The sequence below is a fragment of the Mycteria americana genome, chromosome 2, assembly GCF_035582795.1.
Source record: "Mycteria americana isolate JAX WOST 10 ecotype Jacksonville Zoo and Gardens chromosome 2, USCA_MyAme_1.0, whole genome shotgun sequence".
In the NCBI taxonomy this organism is placed as follows: Eukaryota; Metazoa; Chordata; class Aves; order Ciconiiformes; family Ciconiidae; genus Mycteria; species Mycteria americana.
The window spans coordinates 72,278,208-72,300,606 of record NC_134366.1 but is presented as its reverse complement, the minus strand read 5'-3'; the positions used below and the strand labels follow the sequence as shown (position 1 = coordinate 72,300,606).

General features: G+C 44.1%; 1 protein-coding gene across 2 annotated transcripts; it reads left to right on the top strand.

Annotated features, from left to right (window-relative positions):
• The first annotated feature begins 4,755 nt into the window (after positions 1-4,755).
• PDIA4 (protein disulfide isomerase family A member 4) lies at positions 4,756-19,353 on the top strand. 2 transcript variants are annotated; one of them, XM_075493726.1, is made up of 10 exons: positions 4,756-5,222; positions 10,369-10,546; positions 12,320-12,525; positions 14,236-14,374; positions 14,888-15,093; positions 15,772-15,930; positions 17,077-17,228; positions 17,623-17,782; positions 17,877-18,110; positions 18,677-19,353. In XM_075493726.1, exons 1-10 carry the CDS (start codon positions 5,120-5,122, stop codon positions 19,090-19,092), a joined length of 1,953 nt encoding a protein of 650 aa, XP_075349841.1. In that variant the 5' UTR covers positions 4,756-5,119; the 3' UTR covers positions 19,093-19,353. The 2 variants fall into 2 exon arrangements, with proteins under 2 accessions (XP_075349841.1, XP_075349842.1); XM_075493727.1 differs by having other exon boundaries at positions 4,758-5,222; positions 17,626-17,782.
• Positions 19,354-22,399: the final 3,046 nt, after the last annotated feature.

Here is a 22,399-nt window from a genome sequence, read left to right as displayed (position 1 = left end):
CGTAACCGGAGGCGGGATTAGCCTATAAAAGACGTGCCCTCCAGGGAACCACATGTGCGGCCACTGCCGGAGGATTGCCACATCTGCCATCGCGGGATCCAAGGGTGGTGATACTTTTCCTTTCTCTATTCTCCTCTCTTCTCTTTTCCTTTTCTCGCTTCTCTCTTCCTCTACTCTTCCACTATATATAAATTTTGGATAAATTGTGACAGGTTGTCCAGAAAATAGCTCCATTGCCAAACTGCCTCTGTTCGTTCATTGGGCTTGCCAGTTTAAGTCTGTCCGTTTGTCGAATTTGCCAGTTAATAAAATTGCTAGTCAGACTGGTCCTCTGAGCCATTGTCGTGACTCTACTGGCCATGCCGCTCTGTCGAGCAGAGGTCGCCCTTGTCGGTACACAAACTGTAGAGGAATCAAAAAGATTCACCCATCTCGCAACCCACTGAGTGGGACGAGACAGTCTGCCGACACTCTTTGTATTGTACACAACACCGTGCATCTCACTCTCACCAGACCCCAGCTCTGAAATTCGAAATATCCAGCGATTGCTCCAACACGAAAGGTGCCAGCACCGAAAGCTGTTGCTGGCGCTCACTGTCCCTTGGAACCGCATTCACTGCCGCACAGACATTGGGGCTCTGCACTTGCCTAGCTTCGTAAGGGTGCAACACTGTGTATCCCACTCTCGCCAGTGCCCAGGTCTGAAATTCTAAATGTCCAGGAATTGCTCCCACATGAAAGGTGCGACACAGTGTTGCACTCTTACAGAGCAAGGCAAGTGCAGAGCCCCAATGTCTGTGCAGCGGTGAATGCAGTTCCAAGGGACAGTGAGGGGCAGCAACAGCTTTCGGTGCTGGCACCTTTCGTGTGGGAGCAATCGCTGGACGTTTCGAATTTCACAGCTGGGCTCTGGCGATAGTGAGAAAGTTTTGCACCCTTACGAAGCTAGGCAAGTGCAGAGACCGAGTGTCTGTGCGGCAGTGAATGCAGTTCCAAGAGACAGTGAGGACCAGCAACAGCTTTCAGTGCTGGCACCTTTCGTGTGGAAGCAATCCCTGGACGTTTAGAATTTCGGAGCTGTGCACTGGAGAGAGTGAGATACACGGTGCTGCACCCTTACGAAGCTAAGCAAGCGCAGAGCCCGAGTGTCTGTGCGGCAGTGAATGCGGTTTCAAGGGACAGTGCAGAGCAGCAGAAGCTTTCAGTCCTGGCACCTTTCGTGTGGGAGCAATCACTGGATGTTTAGAATGTCAAAGCAGAAGTTAGACTAATGTAGCTTATTCTGGCACACCTTGCAATTTTCCTGATTTTTGTGAAAGAACACTGGCTTTTTCTTCTTTGACATTTACTGCTGAATATGCCTCTTCTAAGTTGAACAACTGTACCCCACGGAATTTGCAGAATGATGTACAGAAGATGACTAGCATCTAGGCCACTTTTTGAAGGAGAAAATTACAGTATGGTACAGAGATATTTCCATAGTCCACCACTTAACAGTGCTGGAAAACACAGGTGCAACCTGTGAAGACTTTAAGGTAGCCATTGACAACTTAAATCACCAGGAAAGACACTGAATGTTCCTGAAGAAAAGCATATTTAAGGAGTATGATCGTCTGCTTGTTCCTGAGGATGCAAGTCTGTCAATGGTCATGCTAACAGCTTATAAGGATATGAAAACACAGTATGCGCAAAACATTATCCATTTTCAAACAACCAAAGCGTGCCAACACCTGGATTTTTCTGCAGCACAGGAGTTGTTATCAGTTAGAAATGTCTTTTACCCAGAAACTGCTCCATAGATGCTCTATGAGGTCTCATACTTTCAGTGCTTGTTTGCTCTCTAGTATGTATGGGGCAGAAGTGACTTGTAAGTATGGCCAATTTCTCACATCAGACATGCTGCAAGGGACCTGTGCCATTCACTTTCCCATGCATCTAACCTACAGATGACCCTATACTGAGCTATCTGTTCCAGGCTCTGTTCCACCTGCCTTCTGCCTAGAGACCCATCTGGTAAAGAGGAGGGTTTTCCCGTTATTAAGTCATGTAAAGAATGAGTACTTGGCAAAAGGCAGCAGTGCTCTTACCAGCAGTACTTAGTTCAGAGGATTTTCAGCTTCATATGATCATCCCCACAGGTAAGCAACCCTTTAGAGACCAGGAAGGAATCTGTTGGAAAAGCTGCACAGCTAGCACACGCTTCCCAGTGCCCAGTGTATTCCACAATTGCATTGAGCTTACACCCCAGCTGGTCTATGATGAATTACACTTCTGTTGGGTGTGCTATTTATGACTCGCTGTGCTATCCTGTGTTACCCCAAACTAGGAAGACAGGCACAGCCCCGTTGGCTGGAAGACAGACCAGGCTATGGTTCTTTGCCAAGGCCCTGTTTGTCTAGTGGGACGTGCCTAAGATCTGGGCTACCAATACTGCAACTACCCACACAATAAACCTACAATTTAGCAAATCTCTCAGATGATCAGGCTGTCCTTGGCTGAACAGGGATTACGGGGTTCTGTCTTGCAGGCTTTCCTCCTGCAGTTCAAACAAATAATAATAAAAAAACACCTTTATTTGTACTATTTGCACTTCCTTTTCACTGTCTAGCTGGATGTTGGTGCTTGACACCTTTGACTGCCCTAGCAAATCTACTGATCTCATTTTTCAACTTGGTTAACTTGTAGAGACATAAAACACAATAACCATAAAATTTAGCCATCACAAAAGGAAGAGTATTTAATCCTGTATTTCATATTCTAACAGACAAAAGCAATACTTGCATCACTTCCCCATTTTACATGCCTATTTCTTCTGCAAGCTTTTTTAACCTGTTTTCCAATGGCCTAGACAATGTCAGTCATGAAGTACTGGGCCTGACAGAACTCCTCTACCTTGACAGGTCACTGTCAGGTGGATAATCTCCAACCTAAATCAGAATAAAATGGATTACAATAGCCACTATTTCTCTTATAAACTCTGATGACAAAGGCAGTAAATACTTCACACACCAGCACAATATTCAAATCAAGGGTTGTATTAACCAAACAGTGAACAGACTCTAAATAAAAACTTTCCATACTCTCAATTTTTTTTTCCCATTCAGAACACTGAGTGTCCAATTTGATTATGTGCTATCATCAAATCACTGAATATCTGTGTTAATCAAACTAATCATCAAAACAAGTTCTGTTTTTTTTATACTGATACCAAAACCAGACAGGATCAGGATCAAGATCTTGACAGGATCGAGACAGCTTTAACCTGATTCGGATCAGGTCTCACTTGATTGTAGTGGTACGCAGATAAGTTGAAAAATTGCTACTGTATCAGCCACTGTATTTTCAAAATAATTTGTTTGGCAGCTGAGTTGAGGAAAGGCACTGACTCCCATTCTATAACTTAGCAATGTAGAACAAGGCAGGTTTTTTAATGCCTTGTTCCAACCTATTTGTTACAGACCACTGACAAATGCCAAATGGCAACCTAGATGTATCAATAGTCTTTCAGAGCAACAATGTCTTCTCAGTCCCCTAATATCGTGGTTTTCATATTTTAAGCTTGCACTTCAAGGTCTTGAAGAGATTTGCTTATCACAAGCTACTGCTACCACTTTAGAGTATGACTACTGTGCACTGAATTTAACAGTGCTTTATGCTTACAAACTATCTATTCAAGGGTCAGAAACTTTGTTAAAAACAAAGTAATTGTTTCATGAACCTACAAACAGCTATAATTTGTCCAAGTATGTGGCCAAACTGGCAATTTGAGCACCAAAAGCCCACTTTTTAGCACTGTCTTGTTAGATCTTAGATGTTCACCAGATAAGCATTTGAACAATCATCGGTAGGAATTATGCTGATATACCTCTCCACGGTCACCATCAGTAAACAAAAGAGAGAAATGCAATTATTACCCAAAAAAAAAAAAAAAGCCATAGCTATGTTGGGAAGGGGAAGGGGAGAATCAACTATCCCAAGGCCTGCTCGTGTTTGTGCGTTTGTTGAAGAACAGGAGGCTGACACACTTGGAAAAACCTGACTCGGCAAATTCCTGCTCTTACAACCCAGATAAACGACTCCAATTTCACCACAGCTTTTTGGAAATACAGAAGTTAAGCATAAGACATTCAGACAGGCGGCAGTGTGCACCCTCACTCTGCCCAAGGCCTGTAACACCTTTGCTTACAGTCGTTAATTACAGCATTACAGGTGAACTTGCTGCGCCCGATCCCCCTGAGACCTACGGCAGGCCTAGGGGAGCCCCCAAGCGCAACGGCGCTGTCAAACACTTCAGCTAAACAGCAATAAGTTACTTAAATGAGTACAACTTTGGGGCCTCCGCCACCGGGAACCCCAACGACGGCGGGTGGCGGTTTCGGCGCCAAGTTCCCGCCCCAGGACCCCTCACCGGGAGCCTGACGGAAGGCGACCCCACGCACCCCCCCCTCCCCCCGCCTCCAATGGCAGACCGACGCCACGCCACGCCCGCGCGAGGGGGAAGCCCCGCCTCGCGAACGCGGCGCGTCCTCACAGGCTGCCGCTGGCCGCTGGCACCGCCCCTCACGCCCCGCCCCTCCCCTGCCCCGCCTTCCGCCCGCCCCCTGGCGGCAGCCCGCCAATCCCGAAGGGCGATGTGGCTTCTCGCCCTTGGGGGCGGGGGCGGGAGCCCCGCCTCCCTCCCGCCTCGCCACCGCCCCCCGCTCCCAGGGCGGCTGCGCCTGAAACGCGTGTCAGCCAGCGGTTGGTGGCCCCCGGACAGCCAATGGGGTAGAGGCAACTCAGAGCAGGCGTCTAATTTTGCGCACGGAGGCGCGCACGCCCTCTGTTTCGGTCGCTCGCGCTCGTCTCCCGCCGCGGCGAAGCGCGCAGCCCGGAGCGGCGCCACTGGCAGCTGCTGGGGAGCCGGGGGCGCTGGGGACGCCGCGCTCGAGCCCCTCGTGACGCGCGCCCGGGCCTTGCGCGAGGAGCCGCTTCGGAGGGGCGCGCGAGGCGATTGGCGGCCGCGCCGCCCGCGTCGCAGGGCAGCAGCCAATCAGGGGGCGCGGCGTCCCGTGAGGGGCGCGGCGGGCCGTGCGGGCCGGGCCGGAGCTGAGCGGAGCGGAGCGGCAGCGGCGGCGGGATGAGGCCGAGCGGGCTGTGGGTGCTGGTGCTGCTGCTGGGGCTGGCCCAGATCGCCCTCCTGGCGCGGGGCGCGGCGGCCGAGGAGGACGACGACGGCGGAGGTGAATGCGGGGGGCTGGGGGTGAGCGCGGGTGAGGTGGGGAACGGCCTGGCGCCGGCGGCCGTTGGGCGCGTGGGTGCCGCGGCCTCCGGTGCGCGGCCTGGCTCCCCCCGCGAGACGCGGGTGCCTGGCCCCGGCGCTGGGCGTTGTGGGGAGCCCGGGCCCTGCGAGGGGCCGGGCTGGCGGGCCGCGGCCGGCTGCTCCCGCAGGCCTCTGGGCTAAGCCGGCGGTGGCAGGGCGCTGATTCCCCTCCGTGAAGGCACTGATGCCTCGGAGACCCTGCTTGTCACAACGCGGTTCGTTTCTCCTTCGCTGTGTGGCAGCTCTGCCTCGCCTCTTCTAAACGCGGAATTAAAAGCTAGTAATTAGCCATGTTGGCAATTACTGACTTTTAAATTACCAGTGAATTTGCAATTTCATTATCTGACGGAGCACTCTTTTCCTTATCCCTTAGTTCAGGGGATCTGTGCATTCTCTCTGTTTCAAACTGATTGTTTATTTTTTCCCCAGAAGGAAGCCCGTGTGTTGCTAGTTTCTTGGTGTTTCTTCCCATTGTCGTTGAGTTTCATTGATGCCTGTCTTCTTTTTTCCAAAATTAGCTGAAACAAAGCTGCTCTGACTTACGAAGTTTAGCACCTGTATGTAGGAGGCAGGCATTTGAAGATGCTTCTTTGTTTTTAAGCGTCTTTCACGTGGATTTTGAGAAATCCTACATCTTTTGTATTTTCTACATTAACACTGCTGTATGTTAAGTATTAGAGGGCGTTCAGGGAGACCAGATTATGGATGACCTCCTGCACTCCTGTTCTGCAAACTCTTGCTCAGTGAACAGGCACTGAAACTTGAAGAAATGCATTTATTTTGGGTACCTTATGTCTGTGACCATCTGTGTGATCTGTGGGATAAAGATCAAAAGATTTTTTTATAGGATATAGCATCTGCAGTAAGGAGATACAAGTATTTCAGCTTAGAATTAAAAAAAAAAAAAAGAGCTTCACAGGAAGATTCTGTATTATGTCTCTTTCTCTGCTTTTAGCTGGAACGCTTGGTTGTCGTCGCTTTGCAGCCTGTGGCAAAGCCCAGTACTGATTTCCTCTACTACCTTCAAATGATGAAGTAACACCTGTAACGTTACAGTGAAGCCTGGGTCCTGTGGCTGACAGCAGTAGCTCAGCTTCTTGTGGGCCAGGCTCTCATCAGTGTTTCCCATGTGTACTGTTCTTCTCATTATATGAGTTCTCGGGATCAAAGATGCACAGTGATGAAAGTATTTCCTTCTGTGTGCAAGTTGAACACTAATCCATTGCATTTTCTTATTTCTATTGTGTATCTCAAAATTGTATATAAATCATGAACTAGGCTTTACCAAGCCTTTGCTTTAAAAATGCATGTAGTTAGGGATTTCTATTTTTGCCCTTGAAATGCGTACCTGTGTGAAGTGGAACAAATTTACTCTGCAACAAGCGAGTAACCTGATGTAAATTGATTGTTCAGAAGATGAAAAATTCAGATGAAACCAGCCTTGTTGCACTGTATGGTTTTGGAAGTGAAGTTTGACTAGGGCAGTGAGGCAAATACGCTCGCAGCAAGGTTAGCCTAGGTCATGACTGTTACACCCTTTGCATCCTGATGAAGGAAAAGGAGGGATCATGTAGAAGATCCACTACAGAAAAGATTGAGGAAAACTGCTTTTGTTAAAAAGGCTTTTGAATGCCGTGGCAACAGATTATAAGCACTGACTTCTGTGTTTCTGAAAACTGAGCTCCTCCAATTGAGAAACAGACACTCTAGTGCCCTCTTCAAAAGGAAGCTTTCAGGCAGAATCCAGAAGTCATTGATGTCTGGATGTGGCTTTTTCATGTGGGATTCACCCTACTTAAGAAGAAGTTACTAGGCCAGACTTCCAATAAATGCTGAAAGTTCAGTGAATTTACTATAAGAATTGATTTTTGGTTAGAGTAGCTGTCTTCCTGAAGAAGGCCTGCCAGCCAGCATCATGTGCCTGAAGTCTTAAAATGAGTGTCGTCATCATCATGTTTTTTGACTTGTGTAATAATGTGTTGAAATTTGTAGAAATGCTTTGTTGGAGTAAAAGGGAGTAGTCTGTATTTTACTGGAGGGCAGGTTTTAGCCACAGCTGTCACTTGTTTGTTCATCTACCTGCTTTTCAAATAGCTTTAAGAAACAAAGACACTTTAGTTTGGGTGCAGCTATTTTATTTTCATGAGCTGTCTTATGTGAAAATTTATTAGCTACTTTTGCCATTTCAGGTGTCACAGTTAGACTCATTCTGTATCTGTTCTATTCAAATTGTAAATCATTAATGCAAAGGAAAGTTTCTTGCTCTTAATGAAAGAAGTCCAGCTTACCTCTCCCATACTCGATGAGGTCCTTGAAGCAGGTCTTTCAGTCCCAACACTGAAGGGGACATTGGAGGTAGCTATGATAACCCTAGGTATTCATGAAGCTAGAGACTACAGAGGGTGCGTCCGCACTCATAAGGACCAATTTATAGGTGTGGTTAACTTTTTTTTTTTTAAATGCATGCCCTCCATAAGCCAGTTGGGAAAAGCTGGAGTCCTGCTGTTATGTGCTACTGTGCTGCCTCCATCTCCAAGGAGGAGGAAGTGGGTGTCTATAATGCCCGTGGCAACGTATCACTGTCAAGGAAGTTTTATGATGGCAGGCTACACAGACGCTTGCAGTGAAAGTACAAAATTATTTCAGTGATGGATGTTAGATCTAGTGGTAACATTTTCCACTTGTGCAGGATATTTTTGTATGTGATGCTTTGTTCTCAGCTTTCTAAACCGCGAGCCTATGCCACAGTAGCTGTGGTGGTCTTTTTCTCTGTTGGGGGCGGGTAGTTAGCGTAGTAAGCAGGAATGAGAGTCGCAGCCTGGCGGTTAGTTTGAGATGCATGAGCAGAATTGGCTGACTAGTTTTGCTCAAATTCTCTTGTGTCAGGAAAAATCAGGTCTGAAGTGATTTGCTTGGAAAAGCAATGAGCATTGCACAACTCACTGGGAATTCAGGCACAGACCAACCATGAACACCCTGTGGTGAAATATAGCCCTCAAAACTGCTGGGCACACATGTAAGCAGAATTTTTGACTGCTGAAACCCCCTGAAAACTAGCTTTTTCACCAGTGTAGTCTATAGGTACATGACTGCCGTAGATTCACTTGAAGGGTGTTTGACAGTTCAGCCCTTTCACTGCAAGTGCTCAGAGGCAGCAACACAGGAGGCATTGTCCGCTTGCAAATAGTGCTTTTAGCTGCTTCATAGATCAGATGAAACAGTAATAGTTATTAAAGAAACTTAACCCATGTGACTACTGTTGTGTGATAAATGATCTCCTGTGAGCTCTCTCCTTATCAGAAGCTTTAATGTTTTGGTGGTATATAAAGCTGGGTTCTAATTAAAATTAATGTGTTCTCTCCAGGGGCACATACTGTTTTCTGAGAGCATATAGACTTATTTTTTTAATACCTTCTTCTAACAGAAAAATGGCTATTGCAATTCAACATCATAATTATGTCCACAGTGAGCTTGTTCCTATTGTCTGCTGTTGGTCTGAGAATAGAGGGTTTTGTTTTTAATCACTTTTTCATACCTGGATACTACATATTTATCATTCTTGACGTTCAAATTCCAGGTGAAATCAGAGCAATTTCAGAATTCTTGTCCTGAATAAGTAACTTACATGTACATGGTTTGCTGTCCTACTGCAGTAACTCTTGTCAGCTTAGTCAAAAGCCAATTAAAGTTAAGTAGAGAATAGTTTTGAACAAGAAACCTTAATCTCTCTTTTTTTTTTTTTTTTTTTAAATCCTGGAACCTCCCAGTGGTTGAAAGGGCCTTAGCTTCATTGTTGTACAGTTTTCATTTGGGATTACGTATTTTCATGACTTGTCCTCTGACTGAAATGCCTTTAAAGTCATTCAGAAAGGCCTGCTTTCCTTGAATGATAGCAGTTTAAAAAAAAAAAGTTTAAAGGAACATGTGAAAGATCAAATGTTAAAGAAACCATCTCAATTTCCAGGCCAACAAAGATTGAACCAGTTGACATGTCCTGGCTTCAGATTTCATGTGCTAACTTTACTTTGGTAATTTAGCAAATCTGCTTTCTACTTGAAAGGCCTGTTCTGGACTAGTGGTTTTGGTATCCTTAAATCAAAGGCCTCCCCAAAAGTTCTTGAAAGAAGTTTTCACTCCATTTATTTCAGAAGAGTATCTGCCAAGTGCATGGGAATGGGTTTAGACGGGACTTCTGTGATAGTCACTTACTTACTTGATTTTACACTAACTCTGCAGCCTGATGCTGATTCAGAGCAGAGTGATGCTCCTGTGGATGGAAAACCTCTTCAATGAAGTGCAGATCTGAAACATTGCTTTAACTGAAAGCAAGATATATTGAGGTGGCGGGGTGGGATTGAGCAGTCAGGAACAGAAGCATAATTTTGAAGCATTGCCTCTAAACCACCTTGGTAGTAGTGCAGTGATAGCATTTGAGTTTATAGCAAGCCTGTCTGCTTATTAGACCTTCAGACAGGCAGAGCATAGCAGTTGTGATATTACAGGTGTAGTGAGTAAGGGTACAAGGAAAGCATTGGGGACAGATAACATCTGCTTTTTTTGTACAAGATACCTAATTTTTCCAACCACAAGTTGCTGCACTTGAAGGACAGCTGTTTCGCTGCATGATGGAGGGCTTCTGTTTGAGTTCAGGTATCATCTATGTGCTCTTCTTGCCCAACAAAACGTGTCTGGTGCCTCGCTTCCCACATTTCAACAGGATACCCAACGGACCTTGGTAGTGACTGTTACATAGGTCTGCATTAATTCTTCTTGTGTCCATTTTGTTAGTTTGCCCTGAAGAGCGAAATATGTGTTGACACTTCACTGAAATACTGTTAGCTGGCATAGTGTGGACAGAAATGAAATGGGACTGGTCAAACATCAGAGTCCAAGCTCTTTGCAAACTGAGGTAGCTGTCGTTGTATGTGAAGCAGGAACTAACCTGTGTTGATACTTTTTTTTTAACCACAGGATATACTTAATCCATCTTTGACCTGGTAGTGTTATTTTAATGTTAAACTTGACACAGTCTAATCTGTATTGCATTTTTACTTTCACTTTTCCAGAATCTGTTACAAAAGAAGCTGATGATGACAGTGATGATGAGGAGGAAGATGATGAAGATGATGATGATGATGATTCTGAAGTTAAAGAAGAAAATGGCGTATTAGTCTTGAATGATGCAAACTTTGACACCTTTACTGCAGACAAGGACACTGTGCTGCTGGAGTTCTACGCACCGTGGTGGGTTCACAGCCTGCAGTGAACCTGCCTTATGTGCAGGATGGGGTGGCTGTCGGGGGCTTCTCTGAAGGACACACTCCTAAAAAGTGAGCTTGGGTTGCAATTTTAAAGATGATGTAGGAGTAGCTGCGTGCAGGAGAAGCACTGGACTCTGCTATAGTCCAGGGTAGGCGATGGTTCTGGTGGTGGGAGGTGCCCTTTTCCCTGCCCCTGTACCATGTGACAGACAACAGCCTGCTCTTTCTCCACAGATGTGGGTCATGCTGAGGGATCGCATGCCAAGGGAAGCACAGCCCTGGTTCCATCCATGCTCTATGCCTGTCAGGGAACAGAGACAGTCCCAGTGAGCCCCAGAAAAGTCAGGCAGTGTCATCTTGCAACCTGCTATCGTGTACTTGTGCTGGCCCACTGAGAACTTGTGCACTTGCTCATCTAGTTGGAGGAATGGAGGAGGTTTCTCTAGCAGGGGAATTGCTAGAAGGTTTTCCTTCTCAAGTTCAAATCTCTGTCCTTGCCAGAAGTGTGTGGTGTGAGTAAGGACATAGCTTGTTCATATTTAAACAGTGCCTCATATATCTACCTAATGATGATAATTCTGCTGGCATACCAGGGTACACAGAGTAACACGACTGTGCTCGGGAGCTACAATGGATTTACCTGCATACATTCTGGCCTAACTTCTTTGTCTCAGTTATATCTTCTCTTCCATTCTTATGGACAAAAATAATAGGGATGGTTAGTGGGGAAAAACAAGAGTAGAATATATTTGCAGTCGAGTTGCTAAGTTAGTGTTGCAGCCATAACCTCTCTTCCTTTGTGGCTTAGTGATATAAAGACGACTTACTCGTTTGTCCTTTTCTAGTCTTTGAATAGAGGGGACAATACGATCTTGCTTGGGGTGGAGTTGCATTTTAACTAATGCCATTCGCATTACAGAGAATCTCATCCCTGCTTGGCTGTAGGTACTATTTCTGCAGCTGTAGTTTGCCTGCATGAAAATTGAACATGAAGCTTAATTTATCCGAGCAGAAAGATGTGTGGTCATTGCAGACTAAACACCTCTTTTTTTCTACTCCCTCTCCAGCCAGTTGAGAGGCTAAGGAGTATAGGCTGTCTGCTACACACAACTTTCCCTCTTTTTTTTCTTCATTTTCCTGGTTTCGTCTTCAGCTTGTCAAGCTATATTCAGTTTTTCTTATGCTGATATCCTCTGTCATGCCACTTTTTGCATCAGGAGCCTCTGTTCTTCCCAAAGAGTTCTGGTGTGGCCAGAGAGAGAACAGGTGCTGCAATACCGTGGTGGGTGTGAGATTTCATAAAGCCAACTTAAGTACTGGTTCATTTTTCCCTTTAGTTGAATTTAGAGTGCTGAGTAGAGAAGATGAACCTAGATTAGGAAGAAGCTGGTCTGAATGAGACTGTATTTGGGGGGCCAGGGAGGAAGGAGAAGCATGGTACAAGGTTTGCAATTTTGTTTTAAAAGGAATTGTTAAATTGTTAAATTGTTTTTACAATGGCTTTAAAACATATATGGAAATGTGTTGCCTTTTGAATGCAAAAAAAAAAAAAAAAAACCAAACTGGTATTTGAACAAACAGCACATTAGCTACAGTTACTCTCTACCTCTCCATGATCTGAAAACATAGCAAGACAAACATTCTTATGTTGATGTTGTGAACATCTGTCAGAAGGCATCCTGGAAATGCAGAATAGCAAAATATCCTTGTAGGTCTGTCGTACATTTATGTATCTACTTGTGTCTTTCTCTGACAGGTGTGGACATTGCAAGCAATTTGCTCCTGAATATGAAAAGATAGCCAAAACTCTGAAGGAAAATGACCCTCCTATTCCAGTTGCCAAAGTAGATGCTACTGCAGCCACTTCACTAGCAAGTCGTTTTGATGTCAGTGGCTACCCAACCATCAAAATCCTGAAAAAAGGCCAACCTGTTGACTATGATGGTTCTCGGACAGAAGATGGTAAGCACTAGTCCTTTGCAATTCTCTGTAAGCAAAGAAGTATATGGTCTTGCTTCTTAATGTGACTGTTTTGAAGGACTTTGGTCTCAAGTTACTTTATCTTAAGCAGAATAATATTATGAAGGCTGAAATTTTGCCTGTCTCCTCAACTGGCTGCATGCTTGAGGACAATACTGCAGGTAGTGGGTAGTGCTGTTACTGATGGAAGGTTTCTAGAAATATGACTTGACTAGAAGAGGAGGTAGTCTCATGCTTGGTGAAGGATCAGCTAATAAGAAACATCTGATCTGTATATTGACTGTATATAAAACCACTTGTTTCTTGCTTAATTAATGTGTCCAACTTAAGAGGGGGAAAGTACTTTTTCAGTCTGTTTTGAATCACAGAATCATATAGGTTGGAAAAGACCTTTAAGATCATCGAGTCCAACCATAAACCTAACACTACCAAGACCACCACTACACCATGTCCCTAAGCACCTCATCCAAACGTCTTTTAAATACCTCCAGGGATGGTGACTCAACCACTTCCCTGGGCAGCCTGTTCCAATGCTTTACCACCCTTTAAGTGAAGTAAAATTTCCTAAGATCCAATCTAAACCTCCCCTGGTGCAACTTGAGGCCGTTTCCTCTCATCCTATTACTTGTTACCTGGGAGAAGAGACCAACACCCACCTCGCTGGAGCCTCCTTTTAGGTAGTTGTAGAGAGTGATAAGGTCTCCCCTTAGCCTCCTTTTCTCCAGGCTAAACAACCCCAGTTCCCTCAGCCGCTCCTCATAAGACTTCTGCTCTAGACCCTTCACCAGCTTCATTGCCCTTCTTTGGACATGCAAGATGAATGGAATTTGAGACGGAATTCATGTGCTGCAGTACTGCAAAGTACAGGTCTGTGCTCTGCATAAATAAGATGCTCTATGGGGTTAAGAGAAGACCTTCTTGGCAATACCAACAATGAAGTAAAGCATAAAGGAGCTTGATTAAGACAGTGTTCTTGTGTAAGCTTGACATGTAAGTGTTGTGGTTTAACCCCAGCCGGCAACTAAGCACCACACAGCTGCTCGCTCACCCTCCCCCCTGGTGGGATGGGGGAGAGAATCAGAAGAGTAAAAGTAAGAAAACTCATGGGTTGAGATAAAGACGGTTTAATAGGTAAATCAAAAGCTGCGCACGCAAGCAAAGCAAGGAATTAATTCGCTACTTCCCATTGGCAGGCAGGTGTTCAGCCATCTCCAGGAAAGCAGGGCTCCATCACACGTAACAGTTACTTTGGAAGTCAAATGCCATCACTCCTAATGTCCTCCCCTTCCTTCTTATTCCCCAGCTGTATATGCTGAGCATGATGTCATATGGTATGGAATAGCCCTTTGGTCAGTTGGGGTCAGCTGTCCCAGCTGTGTCCCCTCCCAACTTCTTGTGCACCTGCAGAGCATGGGAAGCTGAAAAGTCCTTGATTTAGTGTAAGCTCTACTTAGCAACAACTAAAACATCTCTGTATTATCAACACTGTTTTCAGCACAAATCCAAAACACAGCCCCATACTAGCTACTATAAAGAAAATTAACTATCCCAGCCAAAACCAGCACAGGAAGCTTTGGTCCAAGACCGTACTTGCCACTCTGATTTTAAATTCTTGGTATCAGCTCTTGAATTTGATATGCTACTGGTATGATAATGCAAACTTGCTAATTGGGCTGTTGAACTGTATTTCAGCAATTGTGGCCAAAGTCAAGGAGGTTTCTGACCCCAGTTGGACGCCTCCACCAGAAGCTACTCTGGTATTGACCCAGGATAATTTTGACGATGTTGTGAATGATGCTGACATAATCCTGGTGGAGTTCTATGCTCCATGGTAAGCAAGAAGGCAGTCACCTGTATTTTCCTAGCACAGCTGGCCTGAACACACTTGGTAAACCTGTTTTCTGTTATGCCTCTTTCAAAGAGGCTTGCCTTGTGCAGGTGTGTGTAGCTCTGGTGTACCTTTAGTTCTAATCTGGACCTAGGATCGTATTACAAATCACTTGAAGACTAGACTGGATCTGTATCTCAGCAAGGGGTGGTCTCCAAAACTTCACTGAAGATTTTCCTTATTTACTAATTCAGAACATGTAGAGAGATACTGAAAACCAAAGGGAGTTGGTCCTTAGTTTAAAAATGGCCTCTAAAAATGAAACTACCTATAGTAATGGGGGGCTAGCTTCAGGTTGGAGAGACAAGTCTTCCTAGACTGAAGTGTCCTCTGTGGATTGAATAACCCCATTTCTACTTTCTCCATTCTGGAAGACTTAACTCTTCCACTTCAGAGGTAGAAGGTAGCTAGCAAGACTCATGGCTTGTAAAAACTGCCCTCCCTTGCCTTCCCTAGGTGTGGACACTGCAAAAGGCTTGCTCCAGAATACGAGAAGGCTGCCCAGGAGCTCAGCAAGCGCACACCTCCTATTCCCCTGGCTAAAGTCGATGCCACTGCTGAAACTGAGCTTGCAAAGAAGTTTGATGTTACTGGCTACCCAACTCTGAAAATCTTCCGCAAGGGCAAACCTTATGACTACAATGGTCCACGGGAAAAATACGGTACTGCAGCTTTTCCTTTTTCTTATTTTCTGAGGGCTTGACCACTAATGTTTTGACGTATCTATAGGACTTGCAGACTTCCTAAATTCATAGCAGTGGTAGTTGGGGAAACCTGAAAAACTGTGCTCTTATACCTACATAGGCCAGGAGTATAAATTTGTCTCTATCTTTATAACATGTTATGATGGTATTATAAGCTCCTTTTAATATAAAGTTAAATACACGTGGTGAAGCAGTGGCAGTATGAGTAAATGGGCAGCCTTTAATTGCACTGGAATGTGCCATAAGGGCTGACAAAGTGCTCAATATTAGGTTTTAATAAGAGGAAAGACTTAAGACTATCCAAGTAGAACTTTGGCTCATAGCAGGGTCAGGAGACAGTGAAGGGTCTGGAATTTCAGAAAGGAGGGTTACTTGAAAGATCAGTTGATATCCATGGAACTTGTGCTTGGACACCTCTTCTGAAACCAACCTGAAAGAGAATATCCAGAACTGCAGCTTTAAAAACTTGGACTGAGGTCTTGCTGATTTGGTCTTTTAGTTATTGTGGGAGGGCTGCACAGAAGGAAAGGTGTCCACAGGAAATGTGGTATTAAGCAATGTTGTAGAGGGAATACCTGAACCTTTCAGTTCAATAAATGTTCTAAGCAATGTTTTGGTGGTGGGTTTGTCTCACAGGTATTGTTGACTACATGATTGAACAGGCTGGTCCTCCATCCAAACAGATTCAGGCTGCCAAGCAGGTACAGGAATTTCTGAGGGATGGGGATGATGTCATCATCATTGGTGTCTTTAGTGGAGAGAATGACAAAGCCTATCAGCTCTATCAGGAAGCAGGTAAAGAATGTTTTAAAATATTAATGAAACATATGTTTTGTTGAGATTCTGCCCAGGACTTTGGGCATGGAGAGATCCTTTATTTCTGCTCTTAGTTCAGTAGGGGAGGTTGGAGAGGAATAAGAAGGAGGAAATTGAAGGGTGATCTTCCACTTGTACTCAAGAAAAAAGCTCACACCAGATTTTGAGGCTATAACTAAAGTATCAGCCAGTCACAAGAGATACCTCCTCTTGGTATTGTGTCCCTAAAAACATGAGAACTAGAGAGGAGGGAAAATTCCTAGCTGAGGAACAAATTGCAACTTCTTGGCTTAAAGCCTTGCTAGCTTTGCCATCTGCTATTGCCTGTTTCATATCTGACCATTCCAGGGGCTGAGCTCTGCCAGACTTGTTTGGTGTGGGGGGCCTGGAGAAAGAATCATCATCCACTTCTGGATCAGTTTACCTAGACCATTCCTGGCAATGTTTATTCTTAACCCCTTTCACATGACACATTGACAGTCCTGTTAACAATATTTGCTACCACCCAGAAGAGGCTAAGCACTTGAAGTGCTCAGTCCTTTTAATCAATCCCCGTCTTGCATGATTGAACCACTCACAGCCATGCTTGGTTTCTGCCAGAGCCTTGAGAGCACTGTGGACAATTCTTCCCCCAGCTATGCCTGCTTCTGGGGCTGCTGTCACTTATAGTTGGATTAGGAGCTGATTTGGCTGCTCCAGCTTGGCAAGATACAGAACTGTTTCCCAGGCTGCCCCAAAGCAAATAGATTGACTAGGTGACCTTGTGAGTTCCTTTCCAGCTCTACTTTCTGTTATTTGGGGGGAAGCCAAGAGGTAGGAAACTGATAAACAAATAACTGTTTCACTGTATATGTTTTGGAAGCTGTTCAAGGTTTCTGAATATGTAGAATAACTCATCAAGTAGATGGGTTGTTGAACAGCATTCAAGTAGTGCTACTCAAATTGTACATATTTTCACACGCTTATCACCTCTGAATGAGAGCTGTTCCCCAAGACTCTGGGTTGTTCCATGTCCCACTGAGAATGGGAAGAGAGTTTCCTTGCAGTGCAGTCTCAAAATTTCAGTCGGAGGCTGTCAGTTCGCTTTCTGATGACTTTTCCTTCTCCCTAACCTTAATTTTTCAGCTAACAGTTTAAGGGAAGATTACAAGTTCCATCACACCTTCAGCAATGAGATTGCAAAACTATTGAAAGCATCTCCAGGAAAACTGATTGTCATGCAGCCAGAAAAATTTCAGTCAAAGCATGAGCCCAAGATGCATGTTTTGGATCTTAAAGTGAGTAGCTTATCCAAAGCTAGAAAGTTTGTGTGTGAATTGAAGGTTCTCTTTCTTTGTATGTATGAGCAGTTGGCATCTTTCTGTTGGAAGTACTCCACTAGATATTTGAGGCAACCTGTTTGTCCCCTGTAACTGTATTGCTTTGTTCGAGAAAGCTTTATGAAATTAACCCAGAGGTTACATATTCAAATAGTACCATTACAATATTCAGTTTAAGGGTAGAATACTAAATTATCTTTAGTGCTTAAGGATTTGAAGAATACGTGACAGCATTGTTTATAACATGCTCCTCTTTCTCATTCATGCATGCATCAATATTATTTTTCAGTAGTGTGTAACAGAAATGCCACTTAAATCCATTTGTCTGAACTTTTTTCCCCATTTTTTTAAGCAGGACTCTACAGATGGATCGGAGACTAAAGAGCACGTGGTAAAACATGCTTTGCCTCTAGTTGGTCATCGCAAGCCTTCCAATGATGCTAAAAGATATACTAAGCGTCCTCTAGTGGTTGTCTATTATTCTGTAGACTTTAGTTTTGACTATCGTGTTGGTAAGTTCACTAAGATTACCATTCCTCCACTTCGGGAGGAAGCAAGCAGTAAGTAACTAGAAATTACTAATCCCATTGTGTTTTGGTTTTTCAGCTACCCAATACTGGAGAGGTAAAGTCTTGGAAGTGGCCAAAGACTTCCCTGAATACGTGTTTGCTGTTTCTGATGAGGAAGATTATTCTTCTGAAATAAAAGATTTGGGCCTGCTTGAGAGTGGAGAGGATGTCAATGTCGCCATTTTGGATGAAGGTGGCAAGAAATATGCCATGGAGCCAGAAGAGTTTGACTCTGATGTACTCAGGCAATTTGTGCTGGCATTCAAAAAAGGTACAGTTTCTAAAACAGGGTTCTCTAAGCCATTTGCTTTGTTTCCCCTTCCAAGATTTTTTTTTTTCCTGAGGCAATGGCTACAATAAAGTTGTATGTGCAACCTTACAGTGCTCTGTGGCTTAAAGCTTTTGGATGTTTCTTGCCTTTCTTTATCTCAGTTCATTAACTTTGTGCTTGGACTATGCTGTGGCATCTAGCTATGTTCTAAAACTGAGCATGTTTGGCAAGCCTAAAATGTTCTTGCAGCTTTGAAGTCCGAGCTGATCATTCGTATTTGGGACTAGTATAATAAATCACTATCTAATACGTTGTGGATGGACAGCCATAAAAAGAGGGAGAAAGGTTCTAGGGAATTGTGAAACAAGTTGTTGCCCATATTTCACAAGGTTATTGTGCTAAGAGGTCACCAGCAAACTAGTCCATGTTTCATGCAGAGGTAAGTTCTTTTGCTGGTGCAATGCTTTTCCCTGGTGGGAGGATGTACTTCTGCCCTTTCTTGGGGGAGATAGTAAGGACTGTTCTTCCTGTATTCTAACAATGGTATGTCTTTTGCTTCCTTCTAGGAAAACTGAAGCCTATTGTGAAGTCCCAGCCAGTGCCAAAAAATAACAAAGGGCCTGTGAAAGTGGTAGTGGGTAAAACTTTTGATACCATAGTAATGGATCCAAAGAATGATGTTCTCATAGAGTTCTATGCCCCATGGTGTGGACACTGCAAGAAACTAGAACCAGTGTATACCGAGCTAGGCAAAAAATACAAGAATGAGAAAAATCTAGTCATAGCCAAGATGGATGCTACTGCCAACGACGTGACGAGTGACCGCTACAAAGTGGAGGGATTCCCCACTATCTACTTTGCTCCGAGGGACAAGAAGAACAACCCTATTAAATTTGAAGGCGGGGACAGAGATTTAGAGCATTTGAGCAAATTTATAGAGGAGCATGCGACAAAACTCTCCAGAACAAAAGAAGAGCTTTAGATAAGATGAGGGTGGTGAAGAAAAATTGTTTGTACATTGTAGTTAAAAGCAAGTTACTGACAAAACTTTGTGAGAGAAGAATTAAGCAGTTTGAGCAAGGAAATTCTTGAGCAGTAAAGCAATTGCAGTATCTTTTTTTATATGGCAGAAGTTTTTCTGGACACTGAACTTCTTCTCTGAGATGAATGTCTTTACATTAGTTATGGTTTTGATCTTTGGAGAAAATACATCCTTTATTTTTTGTGACTATCTTAAGCTTGATTCTTTGACTCCAATGCAACTGTTGTGGGTTTGTTCGTTTTTTTTTTTTTAAGACGTTACCAAAAAGAGAAGGAGAACCAAATGCCTCTGCCAAACAGATTTCTTTCTCTTATTTGTTGCTATGGTTACTGGGGGGAAGGGTGTTTGAGCCAGTCTCTCTTCTGTTATGTTTCTGTATACCTATTCATGTGACTATATCACTGTATTCATTGCTGAGGGTAAGAATGGAGGTTTTCTAAAGTGTGGATGAATTATTCAGTCCTATTGAGATAAGACACAGTGACTTGCTAACTAAATGTGCTCTAGCCCTGTCTGCTTTTGCTTTGTGCCCCTCTGTAGAGAGGGTGATGCTAAAATAGCAAGTTTTTCTAATTTACCTCTCTTTACTAGTCCGTGTTGACCCATCTATATCTTAGTCTTCCTAAGTATATTTTGGAGTAATTGGAGTGTGGTAGAAAGAGCATCTAGTGGGTGGTAATGCTTGGATTCTGGTATCAGATCTGTGTTACCGTTTCCTTTCCTTTTGCAGAGAGGAAAGTGTTTGGTAGTGATTCTTCTTTGGGGAAGCAGACTGAGACCTTCTGATGGACTTCATTCCTATGGCAGTTACTGCAGGTACAAAGGATGATCACATCTACTTGATGCTCCACTTGGCAGTATGTGTGTTTAAAAGTGGATTTTGATCTTGAATGTCCCACTCCAGATACGTCCATAATTTATGGGACATGTTGGGGCGGCAGACTTACATACTCCAGAAGCACTGTCTGCCTCTTGCACACACCGCAGCATCACAGCTCTGAGAACTTGAGTGTCACTGAGGCAGCTTTGATACATATTTCATGTTCTGGGTAGTGCTTCTCTCCTAGCAGCACTCTTTTTTCTGTCTTGCAAAAGATAAATATCATCTGTCTTCCTTTAGCGTTTCCTTGTTGCATTAGTTTTCAACTTTTTGGAGGGTGTGCAAATCTAAAACCACCACCCAATCTCTTTTCTTCTGGGGATATGCAGTCTTCTGTGTAGCAAGGGTAAACTCATGTCCAGGAGGTGGCTGTTACGGTATAGTCTAAGGACCCAAAAGGGCCTGCCAACGGAGTACGTAATCCTTATCCTTTCCTACTGCACTTTGCATCACTGTTGAAGGGATGTGCTTCCCTGCTGTCTTAAGAGGACTATTCCCCACTGACTGTTAAGACACGCTTTGCTGTCTAGGTTATTATTGAATTGTTCTTGAGAGGTGTATGTGACTGCGTGAAGGCTTTCTCTTACTTAACAATTTATCACAATCTGCTGGTGGGCTTTGTTCACCAGCAGATTGTGAAAGAAGGGGACAGTATCAAATCTCCATGGAGTGCTGGGTTATTTGGTGAATGGCTGGGGTGTTTGGTGAATTGGGGTGAATGGCTTGAATGCCATTGAGCTCCTGTTGTTTATAAGCAAAAGCTAGGAAGTGCTAAGCAACTGTTCAGGATCAGATCTCAATTGCTGCTTTGTGTTAAAGCAGTGTAATAGTTCACTTCAGGCCCTGGCATTGTCAATCTCCTTTTCATAGTAGAAGGCTTTTTCTGTACTGACTTTTAAATGTACAGATATGTGTTCAGCTTAGGCAATATTTCACCTACAAGACTCTTACCAAGCACACTATCTTCCCATCACTTGCCATTTCTGTTTGCAGATTTTCTGTAGAGCCTTCAAAGGCTGTGATCCTTGATTAAATGTCTGTGCATAGGCAACAGGACTGAGATCAGACTTAGCTGAGCACCAGCTTACATTAGAGGTGACTTTTTTCAGCTTTAGAAAGTGTACATAAGTCAAGTAGCAAGTTCTGTCCTGTCTGCTAGTTGAGATCAACTCACTTCTTCAAAGAAGTAGGCACAGACTTTTAAAATCAGTTCTTAAACATAGCTCACTTTCTATCTCTAAGCAAATACCTTGTGTAATATTGCAGGGAACTAAACTGCTCCTGCTTATTAGTTAGTTGCAGGCTTGTAGGGATTTATTCCAAAACAGGTGTTGTCTAACCAACAGGGGGACGTGGATAAATATGGAACATGTAGAAAGGAGGGTGAAAAGTCCCTTATTGGTGGTGGGGACTACAGTCAGGGCTGAAGCTCCATTCTTCTTGGGACAGTAAGTGTCAAAGCTGATTATGAATTTCTCACCTCTATTTTTGCAGGTGCTAACTTACTAACATTGTCATTGCCAATGCTGTGCTGTTTCTGTACACTTCTTCCCAGCAGGAGCTGACGCCACTCTGGGCTGAAAACAACCTCTCCAGCCTGCTGGGAGCCCTCATGGCAATAAAAGGCCCAAGGCCCAGGGGAGTGTCCAAGGTGTGCTTGTGTGGTGCTCCTGCCGGCTTTCTTTTCCCTGCCTTTGCAGGTGGAGGCAGCCTGGTACACAGTTACTTTGGGGCTGTGCTCAAAGACCTGAATTTTGTTCTGGAGCAACAGTGCTTTAGTCAGAGCTGAATAAGGAAGAGGAATACAGTAGTTGTAGTATTGCAGCTCACAGTTGTCAAGAAATTAAGTTAGCAAGAGCAGGCAGCATTACCTCAAGTAGGGTTATGGGTTTGGGTTATGAGCAGTAGAGGGAATGAGGAACTGATCCATCCTTACATTGGTGTTTTCTGGCTGCGTTTCCTGCGAGTCCTTGATGGTGCCACACACCTTGACATCTGCACCCCATAATTGATGTATTTATCTTGATCGCTTCCCAGAAAGATGAGAGCGTACTGTTGCCTTTCAGCTTCGGGCAAAGTCATACTGGAAAGCAAACTGTTTTCCTTAGCTCCAGTATCCTATCTCCTGCTGTGTGCACTATCAACATCACATCAACTTTTGAAACTCGCTGGGATGGCTACATCATTAGGCCTCTAAGATAAAGCTGTCTACCTGAAAAGTGATTTTAATGTGATTGATACCTCTTAAGGGGAACAGGTCATACCATCTTCTGGAATTTCTATTAAATGCATTATGCATATCAGCTTTTCCCTTCCTGGTGCATTAGGATGCATTCCTAAGCATTCTGAACTCCATTGAAGTATTAC

Excerpts from the sequence above, each read along its gene's own strand:
- PDIA4 (XM_075493726.1), top strand. The coding sequence starts at position 5,120 with ATGAGGCCGAGCGGGCTGTGGGTGCTGGTGCTGCTGCTGGGGCTGGCC. Across the intron at positions 15,094-15,771 it reads TGGTCCACGGGAAAAATACG|GTATTGTTGACTACATGATT; the intron begins GTACTGCAGCTT and ends TTTGTCTCACAG. Across the intron at positions 17,229-17,622 it reads TGCATGTTTTGGATCTTAAA|CAGGACTCTACAGATGGATC; the intron begins GTGAGTAGCTTA and ends CATTTTTTTAAG.